At 44.7% G+C, this 12,684-nt stretch overlaps 1 protein-coding gene across 1 annotated transcript in view; it reads right to left on the reverse strand.

Moving 5' to 3' along the window:
- Positions 1-276: 276 nt before the first annotated feature.
- nat15 (N-acetyltransferase 15 (GCN5-related, putative)) overlaps positions 277-12,684 on the reverse strand; it is a 40,661-nt gene continuing 28,253 nt past the window's right edge. The window contains 3 exon segments of the mRNA NM_001173686.1: positions 277-1,919; positions 2,625-2,789; positions 5,812-5,925. Coding sequence (NP_001167157.1) covers positions 2,633-2,789; positions 5,812-5,925 — 271 coding nt within the window. The 3' untranslated portion in view covers positions 277-1,919; positions 2,625-2,632.

Raw genomic sequence — 12,684 nt, forward strand, 5'->3', positions numbered from 1 at the left:
ACACACACTGCTCCTCTTTAAAACATTACCTAGAAACTGTCTAACTTAACTACACCTCGGTTCAGTCCCAAATAGCACCATATTCCCTATATAGTGCACTACATTTGACTAGACACACACACACACACACACACACACACACACACACACACACACACACACACACACACACACACACACACACACACACACACACACACACACACACACACACACACACACACACATACATATATTTGGGGTATTGGGAGAATCTCACAGAGGGAGGAACTTCTACCATGTTATATTTTTTAATCTCTTAATACAAACAGGAAGACAAACAAATCTATTGTCAGCTATGTTAAACATCTGGATTTAAACCAGACTGTCTGGTTGTCTACATGACCAGCAGAATGACAGACAGCCCTGAAGGGGACAGACAGACAGCAGGGTTTCAGGTCAAAACACATTTCAGATCAAAATTAGGTCAGGAAGGGCACAATTCAGACTTGAGATAAAGTTGACTAAACGTGGACTTCAGTAAAACAAAAAAATGGATTTACTGTAAGTCTACTTATCTCAAGTCTGAATCGGAACACAAAGTGAACTGAAAGTCAATCTGGGAGGAATCCTAGTCCTTGAGATCTCTGTGCACACTTAAAGTAGACTTCCGTGTAGATCATACATTGATGTCAATGGAAGATTTGTGTGAAAATGTGAGTGCTGATCTCAACTCGGGAATCAGAATTTCAATGATTGTATTGAAATAAGACAAATTATTTTTCTATGTGGATTCGGATTATTGACAAATAGAATTTCAAATTGTCTGAACTGAAACCAGAGTTGACTTCAACCCTACTGAATCTCCCCCCGGTCCAGTTGAAACCAGAGTTGACTTCAACCCTACTGAATCTCACCCCGGTCCAGTTGAAACCAGAGTTGACTTCAACCCTACTGAATCTCACCCCGGTCTAGTTGAAACCAGAGTTGACTTCAACCCTACTGAATCTCACCCCGGTCCACACCATTCCAGTGAATAAGGTAACACTCAATCTCTGTATTTCAATGCATTTTCCCACAATAGTAAAGAAAAGGTGAATGGCATCTACATGTGTTGACCCTCCACTACACCACTGGCTCAGACAGTACAGTGAGGACAGGGCAGCTACTGACAGGGTATATATATATATATATATATATATATATATATATATATATATATATATATATATTAGAGGATATATGTAATGTACAGCTATAATACATCGTCTCTGTATGAGCTGTAGGACAGGATAGGACAGCTAGGGAGAGATGAGACGCTTGGTGTGTAGCTTGCTGGGAGGCTTGGTTTGGTGAGCTGGGAGGCTTGGTTTGGTGAGCTGGGAGGCTTGGTTTGGTGAGCTGGGCGGCTTGGTTTGGTGGGCTGGGAGGCTTGGTTTAATGGGCTGGGAGGCTTGGTTTGGTGGGCTGGGAGGCTTGGTTTGGTTTGTAGGGTCTGGGAGGCTTGGTTTGGTGGGCTGGGCGGCTTGGTTTGGTGGGCTGGGCGGCTTGGTTTGGTGGGCTGGGAGGCTTGGTTTGGTTTGGTGGGCTGGGCGGCTTGGTTTGGTTTGGTGGGCTGGGAGGCTTGGTTTGGTGGGCTGGGAGGCTTAGTTTGTAGGGTCTGGGCGGCTTGGTTTGGTGGGCTGGGCGGCTTGGTTTGGTGGGCTGGGAGGCTTAGTTTGTAGGGTCTGGGCGGCTTGGTTTGGTGGGCTGGGCGGCTTGGTTTGGTGGGCTGGGCGGCTTGGTTTGGTGGGCTGGGCGGCTTGGTTTGTAGGGTCTGGGCTTAGTGGCTGGGTGTCTTGGTTGGTGTCTGGGGGGTCTCAGCCCTCAGTCTTTCCAGGGTTCCGGGTGGTGGTGGGTCAGGTGAGGTCAGAGGGTCCTGAAGAACACAGGTGAAGACCCTGAAGAAAAACAGATGGGGAGAGAAAAGAAGGAGATAAGGAGAGAGAGGAGAGAGACAGAGATAAACAGAGAGGGGGGAGAGAGAGAGAGAGAGGGGAGAGAGAGAGACAGAGGGGAGAGAGATGCAGAGAAAGACAGAGAGGGGAGAGAAAAGAGAGAGAGACAGAGAGGGGAGAGAAGAGAGACAGAGAGGGGAGAGGAGAGACAGAGAGGGGAGAGAAGAGAGACAGAGAGGGGAGAGGAGAGACAGAGAGAGACAGAGAGGGGAGAGAAGAGAGACAGAGAGGGGAGAGGAGAGAGAGGGAAGAGAAAAGACAGAGGGGAGAGGAGAGACAGAGAAGGGAGAGGAGAGACAGAGAGGGGAGAGGAGAGACAGAGAGGGGAGAGGAGAGACAGAGGGGAGAGAAGAGAGAGAGAGGGAGAGGAGAGAGAGAGAGGGGAGAGGAGAGAAAGGGAGAGGAGAGACAGAGAGGGGAGAGGAGAGACAGAGAGGGGAGAGGAGAGACAGAGAGGGGAGAGAAGAGACAGAGAGGGGAGAGGAGAGACAGAGAGGGGAGAGAAGAGACAGAGAGGGGAGAGAAGAGAGAGGGAAAGAGAGAGAGACAGAGAGGGGGGAGAGAGAGGGGGGAGAGAGTATTGAGTTAAATGAAAGTCAATCAACAACAGATACTGTACACACACCTCCCCCTCTCCCAAATACACACCTCTACTGTCACATGGTCCTGCTGTACTGGATACCAGTCTTGGATGCGATGCCGGACCAGGGTATCAGGCTGCGGAGCAGAGACTGGGCCTGTCTGTAGAGTCTCTGGGGGATTGAGCAGGGACTGAGGCTGGCCAGGGCCGAGCCAATGTGTTGGATGTAGTCAGTGCAAGGGGATCGTCAAGGACTATAGGATTTATGTAACAAGGTCGGGGTCAATTACACAAATTCAATTCCATCTCCCTATATATCAATGTAATATTCTATAACAGTTCTTCAATTTATATTTAATTCAACTAATGTCCAATTCCAGACTAAGTCAAACTCTTAACGAACTAACAGGGAATATTCCTGGTAAACCTCTAAATGTCCCCTGAATTCTGAAAACTTTCAGGTATTTGCTTTCATATTAAAACATACAAATCAAAGATGTAAAACATGATCCTAAATTTAACCAATCCAATGAGTGAATATCAGAGCTGTTGAAGCTGTTTAATATGAACAGCATGAAATCATTCTGGAAATGCTCAATACTCTATTCCACTCTGTATAGGCTACTGTATTGATTATTATTATTATTATCATTATCATTATTATTATTAAACCCTGCTGGTCATCTAGGAACGTTTCAACATCTTGGCCATGTTCTGTTAAAATCTCTACCCGGCACAGCCAGAAGAGGACTGGCCACCCCTCAGAGCCTGGTTCCTCTCTACCCGGCACAGCCAGAAGAGGACTGGCCACCCCTCAGAGCCTGGTTCCTCTCTACCCAGTACAGCCAGAAGAGGACTGGCCACCCCTCAGAGCCTGGTTCCTCTCTACCCGGCACAGCCAGAAGAGGACTGGCCACCCCTCAGAGCCTGGTTCCTCTCTACCCGGCACAGCCAGAAGAGGACTGGCCACCCCTCATAGCCTGGTTCCTCTCTAGGTTTCTTCCTAGGTTCCTGACTTTCTAGGGAGTTTTTCCTAGCCACCGTGCTTCTACATCTGCATTGCTTGATGTTTGGGGTTTTCGGCTGGGTTTTTGTATAGCACTTTGTGACATCAGCTGATATAAAAAGGCCATTATAAATAAATGTGATTATTATCCTTTATTGAGTTACCCATTTTTTCCAATTGGTTTGGCACTTTGTGGGGAACAAAACTTCCTGCTCTAAAAACAATTACAATAATCCCGAAACACTTTTTTTATGAGATTGGGAAACAACTAAAAACACCATTATTATATTTCAACAAAAACAATTGTAACATTTACACGTTGTAAATTGCTTAAATGCACTGTTAGAAACAAGATTCATAGTAGAAACTAGAGGCTCATCCTGAGCTGTGGTCATGTGGTCAACACTCCCAGCTTCCACACTGGAGCCCAGGGTTCGATTCCCATCTCCACCGATCATGCTGTGTCTGTCTAAAGCAAAAATACTAAAAAAAGGTAATTTAGGAGTTAAATGAACACTCAGTGTTGTAAAGACCTGAGTGTTGGTGTTAACGACCAGAGGTGATTGTGTCATTTTCACTCTGTGTACAGTAAAACTCTCAAAACCACACCCATCATTATCATATTTCCCAGCATGCTTTATTGCAGGTGGATTTAAAAAATAAATATGTGTTTTTGTAATTGATCTTTAGGGTGACAAGCTGAGAAGAAAACCCAAGGGATAAATATAAAGGAGGAGGAACAGTTTACTATCATTTTGATCATTCAGAATGTCAACACCAGACTGAGACGACTGAACGGCTGTCGGTGGACCCGGTACGGTGGGCTGTCGGTGGGATAAAAAGGGTCCAAGCTCTGTGGGCTGCAGTGCAGGGGGCTTCAGGGCCGCTCTGACAAACATGCAAGGGACAAGGCCAAAAGCATCATAGAGGAACCCCACATACAATCTAAACAAATCCAATCTGTTAGTAGTTGGACTTATTGCCCCCTTTACAAGCCAGCATAATGTGACTTGCCTGATATGGCCTGCAAACCAGGAGTTTCAGACCACTGCGTTGGGGTAAAACTACGCTGTTGAGCTATAGCCTTATGATTTTACGCTGCTGCTACTCTTTTTATTTGTATTTTTTTATTTTTGTTTATCATCTACGCATAGTCACTTTAACTATACAGTCATGTACATATTACCTCAATTAGCCCGACTAACCGGTGCCCCGGCACATTGACTCTGTACCAGTACCACCTGTATATAGCCTCCACATTCACTCTGTACCGGTACCACCTGTATATAGGCTCCACATTGACTCTGTACCGGTACCACCTGTATATAGCCTCCACATTGTACCGGTACCACCTGTATATAGGCTCCACATTGACTCTGTACCGGTACCACCTGTATATAGCCTCCACATTGACTCTGTACCAGTACCACCTGTATATAGGCTCCACATTGACTCTGTACCGGTACCACCTGTATATAGCCTCGCTACTGTTATTTTCACTATAATTTTACTGTTTTATTTTGTATTTCTTTACTTATCTATTGTTTACCTAATACCTATTTTTTACTTAAAAATGTCACTGTTGTTAGGGCTTGTAAGTAAGCATTTCACAGTAAGGTCTACACCGGTTGTATTCGGCGCACGTGACAAATAAACGTTGATTTGATGATATGTAATGTATTGATATAACGGGATACATTTTAAGGATAATATATTCAATTAGGCACTCACTTTGGGAAGGCTGCAGAATGGATAAGAACTGAACACAACAACCATGTCGCTGTCACTAGCAAACACAGCCAATGATGGCTCTTGTTCAATTCAGTTCAATTCCAATTCCAGGAATGATTTTCTTTTACAATTAGACTTTTAAAGATTACTGCAATTCCAATTCAAATGTAATTAAATTCTCCACTTCCTGCTTGAATTCCAGAATTGTGCCTAGGGGAAGTCTACATACCCGTGCACAGTCTTCATGTGTTGCTGTCTTCAATTTCAAAATAGAGATGTTTTTACCACTGATCTACACAACCTATGCCACATTTTAAAAGTGAAAAAAAAAAAAATTTCTGAAATAAATTACAAATAAAAACAAAGAAATATTGATTGCAAAGGTCTTCACACCCCCTTGCTGTGACACATCTAAGTTAGTCCAGGAGCTCCACATGGACACACACACTCAAACTCCTACCCCCACACTTGTACCCCCCCCACCAATCCCCGCCCACCCCCCTTGTAGTAAAGGATATAAGAGCGTCCAGGGCGGATGCCCTCCGTTGATGTACAGTACGTATGTGAACCCATCTTTCAGCACCCCTCGTATGGAGTAGTAGTAAGGTAGGTAGTGATGCTGCGTGAAGTCTCTGTTGGAATTCATTTCATTTATATGACAATTGAAAAATACACATATATACCCAGTAGCTACATTTAGCAATACACATATATACATAGACACACACATATATATATATATATACACACACACACACACACACACATAAACATATATATATATACACCCAGTAGCAACATTTAATATATATATATATACTACATTTAATAATACACATATATACACCCAGTAGCTACATTTAATAATATATATATATATATATACATATGTATATACATATACATATGTATATATATATACATATGTATATACGTATATATATATATACATATGTATATACATATACATATGTATACGTATATATACATACATATATATATATATATATATACGTATATATATATACATATACGTATATATATATACACATACACACATATATATACACACACACACACACACACAGACACACACACACACAGAAGCTACATTTAATAATACATATATATATATATACACCCAGAAGCTACATTTAATAATGCATACATATATATATACCCAGTAGCTACATTTAATAATACATACATATACCCAGTAGCTACATTTAACAATACATTTAATAATACAGCTACATTTAATAATACATACATATACCCAGTAGCTACATTTAATAATACATACATATACCCAGTAGCTACATTTAATAATACATACATATACCCAGTAGCTACATTTAAAATATGTATATACACATACACACACAATGTAGCTACTGTATATATATATATAAAAAAAAATATATATATATACACACACACACACACACACACAGTAGCTACATTGAATAAATAAATAAATAAATATATATATATATATATATATAGATAGATAAAGGGAACACAAACAACACATCCTAGATCTGAATGAAAGAAATAATCTTATTAAATACTTTTTTCTTTACATAGTTGAATGTGCTGACAACAAAATCACACAAAAATAATCAATGGAAATCCAATTTATCAACCCATGGAGGTCTGGATTTGGAGTGGAAAACCACACTACAGGCTGATCCAACTTTGATGTAATGTCCTTAAAACAAGTCAAAATGAGGCTCAGTAGTGTGTGTGGCCTCCAAGTGCCTGTATGACCTCCCTACAACGCCTGGGCATGCTCCTGATGATGTGGCAGATGGTCTCCTGAGGGATCTCCTCCCAGACCTGGACTAAAGCATCCGCCAACTCCTGGACACTCTGTGGTGCAACGTGGAGTTGGTGGATGGAGCGAGACATGATGTCCCAGATGTGCTCAATTGGATTCAGGTCTGGGGAACGGGCGGGCCAGTCCATAGCATCAATGCCTTCCTCTTGCAGGAACTGCTGACACACTCCAGCCACATGAGGTCTAGCATTGTCTTGCATTAGGAGGAACCCAGGGCCAACCGCACCAGCATATGGTCTCACGAGGGGTCTGAGGATCTCATCTCGGTACCTAATGGCAGTCAGGCTACCTCTGGCGAGCAAATGGAGGGCTGTGCGGCCCCCCCAAAGAAATGCCACCCCACACCATGACTGACCCACCGCCAAACCGGTCATGCTGGAGGATGTTGCAGGCAGCAGAACGTTCTCCACGGCGTCTCCAGACTGTCACGTCTGTCACGTGCTCAGTGTGAACCTGCTTTCATCTGTGAAGAGCACAGGGCGCCAGTGGCGAATTTGCCAATCTTGGTGTTCTCTGGCAAATGCCTAACGTCCTGCACGGTGTTGGGCTGTAAGCACAACCCCCACCTGTGGACGTCGGGCACTCATACCACCCTCATGGAGTCTGTTTCTGACCGTTTGAGCAGACACATGCACATTTGTGGCCTGCTGGAGGTCATTTTGCAGGGCTCTGGCAGTGCTTCTCCTGCTCCTCCTTGCACAAAGGCGGAGGTAGCGGTCCTGCTGCTGGGTTGTTGCCCTCCTACGGCCTCCTCCACGTCTCCTGATGTACTGGCCTGTCTCCTGGTAGCGCCTCCATGCTCTGGACACTACGCTGACAGACACAGCAAACATTCTTGCCACAACTCGCATTGATGTGCCATCCTGGATGAGCTGCACTACCTGAGCCACTTGTGTGGGTTGTAGACTCCGTCTCATGCTACCACTAGAGTGAAAGCACCGCCAGCATTCAAGTGACCAAAACATCAGCCAGGAAGCATAGGAACTGAGAAGTGGTCTGTGGTCCCCACCTGCAGAACCACTCCTATATTGGGGGTGTCTTGCTAATTGCCTATAATTTCCACCTGTTGTCTATTCCATTTGCACAACAGCATGTGAAATTTATTGTCAATCAGTGTTGCTTCCTAAGTGGACAGTTTGATTTCACAGAAGTGTGATTGACTTGGAGTTACATTGTGTTGTTTAAGTGTTTCCTTTATATACACAGACCCAGTAGCTACATTTAATAATACATTTATATATACCCAGAAGCTACATTTAATAATGCATACATATATATACCCATAAGCTACATTTAATAATGCATATATATATATATAAAAAAATATATATATATATATACACACATATATACACACACACACACACAGACAACCACATATCACTCATAAAGTACATTTTTCCTCAGGAAATAACAATCAAATCAATTACTTATTTCCACAGCTGGTCCCTACCTACCAACCTACCTGTTGTGGTAGAAGTGTATAGCAGGTCTCTACCTACCTACCTGTTGTGGTAGAAGTGTATAGCAGGTCCCTACCTACCTACCTACCTGTTGTGGTAGAAGTGTATAGCAGGTCTCTACCTACCTACCTGTTGTGGTAGAAGTGTATAGCAGGTCTCTACCAACCTACCTGTTGTGGTAGAAGTGTATAGCAGGTCTCTACCTACCTACCTGTTGTGGTAGAAGTGTATAGCAGGTCCCTACCTACCTACCTACCTGTTGTGGTAGAAGTGTATAGCAGGTCCCTACCTACCTACCTACCTGTTGTGGTAGAAGTGTATAGCAGGTCTCTACCTACCTGTTGTGGTAGAAGTGTATAGCAGGTCCCTACCTACCTACCTACCACCTACCTACCTACCTACCTACCTGTTGTGGTAGAAGTGTATAGCAGGTCTCTACCTACCTACCTACCTGTTGTGGTAGTAGTGTATAGCAGGTCCCTACCTACCTACCTGTTGTGGTAGAAGTGTATAGCAGGTCTCTACCTACCTACCTACCTGTTGTGGTAGAAGTGTATAGCAGGTCTCTACCTACCTACCTACCTGTTGTGGTAGAAGTGTATAGCAGGTCCCTACCTACCTACCTGTTGTGGTAGAAGTGTATAGCAGGTCTCTACCTACCTACCTGTTGTGGTAGAAGTGTATAGCAGGTCTCTACCTACCTACCTGTTGTGGTAGAAGTGTATAGCAGGTCACTACCTGCCTACCTACCTGTTGTGGTAGAAGTGTATAGCAGGTCCCTACCTACCTACCTACCTGTTGTGGTAGAAGTGTATAGCAGGTCCCTACCTACCTACCTGTTGTGGTAGAAGTGTATAGCAGGTCACTACCTGCCTACCTACCTGTTGTGGTAGAAGTGTATAGCAGGTCTCTACCTACCTACCTACCTGTTGTGGTAGAAGTGTATAGCAGGTCCCTACCTACCTGTTGTGGTAGAAGTGTATAGCAGGTATCTACCTACCTACCTACCTGTTGTGGTAGAAGTGTATAGCAGGTCCCTACCTACCTACCTGTTGTGGTAGAAGTGTATAGCAGGTCCCTACCTACCTACCTACCTGTTGTGGTAGAAGTGTATAGCAGGTCTCTACCTATCTACCTGTTGTGTTAGAAGTGTATAGCAGGTCCCTACCTACCTACCTACCTGTTGTGTTAGAAGTGTATAGCAGGTCCCTACCTACCTACCTACCTGTTGTGGTAGAGGTGTATAGCAGGTCCCTACCTACCTACCTACCTGTTGTGGTAGAGGTGTATAGCAGGTCCCTACCTACCTGTTGTGGTAGAAGTGTATAGCAGGTCTCTACCTACCTACCTGTTGTGGTAGAAGTGTATAGCAGGTCTCTACCTACCTGTTGTGGTAGAAGTGTATAGCAGGTCCCTACCTACCTACCTACCTGTTGTGGTAGAAGTGTATAGCAGGTCCCTACCTACGTACCTACCTACCTGTTGTGGTAGAAGTGTATAGCAGGTCTCTACCTACCTACCTGTTGTGGTAGAAGTGTATAGCAGGTCTCTACCTACCTACCTGTTGTGGTAGAAGTGTATAGCAGGTCTCTACCTACCTACCTGTTGTGGTAGAAGTGTATAGCTGGTCCCTACCTACCTACCTACCTGTTGTGGTAGAAGTGTATAGCAGGTCTCTACCTACCTACCTGTTGTGGTAGAAGTGTATAGCAGGTCTCTACCTACCTACCTACCTGTTGTGGTAGAAGTGTATAGCAGGTCCCTACCTACCTACCTGTTGTGGTAGAAGTGTATAGCAGGTCTCACCTACCTACCTACCTGTTGTGGTAGAAGTGTATAGCAGGTCTCTACCTACCTACCTGTTGTGGTAGGAGTGTATAGCAGGTCTCACCTACCTACCTACCTACCTGTTGTGGTAGAAGTGTATAGCAGGTCCCTACCTACCTACCTACCTGTTGAGGTAGAAGTGTATAGCAGGTCCCTACCTACCTACCTGTTGTGGTAGAAGTGTATAGCAGGTCTCCTACCTACCTACCTGTTGTGGTAGAAGTGTATAGCAGGTCCCTACCTACCTACCTGTTGTGGTAGAAGTGTATAGCAGGTCCCTACCTACCTACCTGTTGTGGTAGAAGTGTATAGCAGGTCCCTACCTACCTACCTACCTGTTGTGGTAGAAGTGTATAGCAGGTCTCACCTACCTACCTACCTGTTGTGGTAGAAGTGTATAGCAGGTCCCTACCTACCTACCTACCTGTTGTGGTAGAAGTGTATAGCAGGTCCCTACCTACCTACCTGTTGTGGTAGAAGTGTATAGCAGGTCCCTACCTACCTACCTGTTGTGGTAGAAGTGTATAGCAGGTCCCTACCTACCTACCTACCTACCTGTTGTGGTAGAAGTGTATAGCAGGTCCCTACCTACCTACCTACCTGTTGTGGTAGAAGTGTATAGCAGGTCTCTACCTACCTACCTGTTGTGGTAGAAGTGTATAGCAGGTCTCTACCTACCTACCTGTTGTGGTAGAAGTGTATAGCAGGTCACTACCTGCCTACCTACCTGTTGTGGTAGAAGTGTATAGCAGGTCCCTACCTACCTACCTACCTGTTGTGGTAGAAGTGTATAGCAGGTACCTACCTACCTGTTGTGGTAGAAGTGTATAGCAGGTCCCTACCTACCTACCTGTTGTGGTAGAAGTGTATAGCAGGTCTCTACCTACCTACCTGTTGTGGTAGAAGTGTATAGCAGGTCTCTACCTACCTGTTGTGGTAGAAGTGTATAGCAGGTCCCTACCTACCTACCTACCTGTTGTGGTAGAAGTGTATAGCAGGTCCCTACCTACCTACCTGTTGTGGTAGAAGTGTATAGCAGGTCCCTACCTACCTACCTACCTACCTACCTGTTGTGGTAGAAGTGTATAGCAGGTCCCTACCTACCTACCTACCTGTTGTGGTAGAAGTGTATAGCAGGTCCCTACCTACCTACCTGTTGTGGTAGAAGTGTATAGCAGGTCCCTACCTACCTACCTGTTGTGGTAGAAGTGTATAGCAGGTCTCTACCTACCTACCTGTTGTGGTAGAAGTGTATAGCAGGTCTCTACCTACCTACCTGTTGTGGTAGAAGTGTATAGCAGGTCTCTACCTACCTACCTGTTGTGGTAGAAGTGTATAGCAGGTCTCTACCTACCTACCTGTTGTGGTAGAAGTGTATAGCAGGTCCCTACCTACCTACCTGTTGTGGTAGGGGTGTATAGCAGGTCCCTACCTACATGTTGTGGTAGAAGTGTATAGCAGGTCCCTACCTACCTGTTGTGGTAGAAGTGTATAGCAGGTCTCTACCTACCAACCTACCTGTTGTGGTAGAAGTGTATAGCAGGTCTCTACCTACCTGTTGTGGTAGAAGTGTATAGCAGGTCTCTACCTACCTACCTACCTGTTGTGGTAGAAGTGTATAGCAGGTCTCAACCTACCTACCTACCTGTTGTGGTAGAAGTGTATAGCAGGTCCCTACCTACCTACCTACCTGTTGTGGTAGAAGTGTATAGCAGGTCCCTACCTACCTACCTACCTGTTGTGGTAGAAGTGTATAGCAGGTCCCTACCTACCTACCTACCTGTTGTGGTAGAAGTGTATAGCAGGTCTCTACCTACCTACCTGTTGTGGTAGAAGTGTATAGCAGGTCTCTACCTACCTACCTGTTGTGGTAGAAGTGTATAGCAGGTCTCTACCTACCTACCTGTTGTGGTAGAAGTGTATAGCAGGTCCCTACCTACCTACCTGTTGTGGTAGAAGTGTATAGCAGGTCTCTACCTACCTACCTGTTGTGGTAGAAGTGTATAGCAGGTCTCTACCTACCTACCTACCTGTTGTGGTAGAAGTGTATAGCAGGTCCCTACCTACCTACCTGTTGTGGTAGAAGTGTATAGCAGGTCTCTACCTACCTACCTACCTGTTGTGGTAGAAGTGTATAGCAGGTCTCTACCTACCTACCTGTTGTGGTAGGAGTGTATAGCAGGTCTCTACCTACCTACCTACCTACCTGTTGTGGTCGAAGTGTATAGCAGGTCCCTACCTACCTACCTACCTGTTGAGGT

This window comes from Salmo salar, chromosome ssa03 (assembly GCF_905237065.1).
Source record: "Salmo salar chromosome ssa03, Ssal_v3.1, whole genome shotgun sequence".
NCBI lineage: Eukaryota > Metazoa > Chordata > Actinopteri > Salmoniformes > Salmonidae > Salmo > Salmo salar.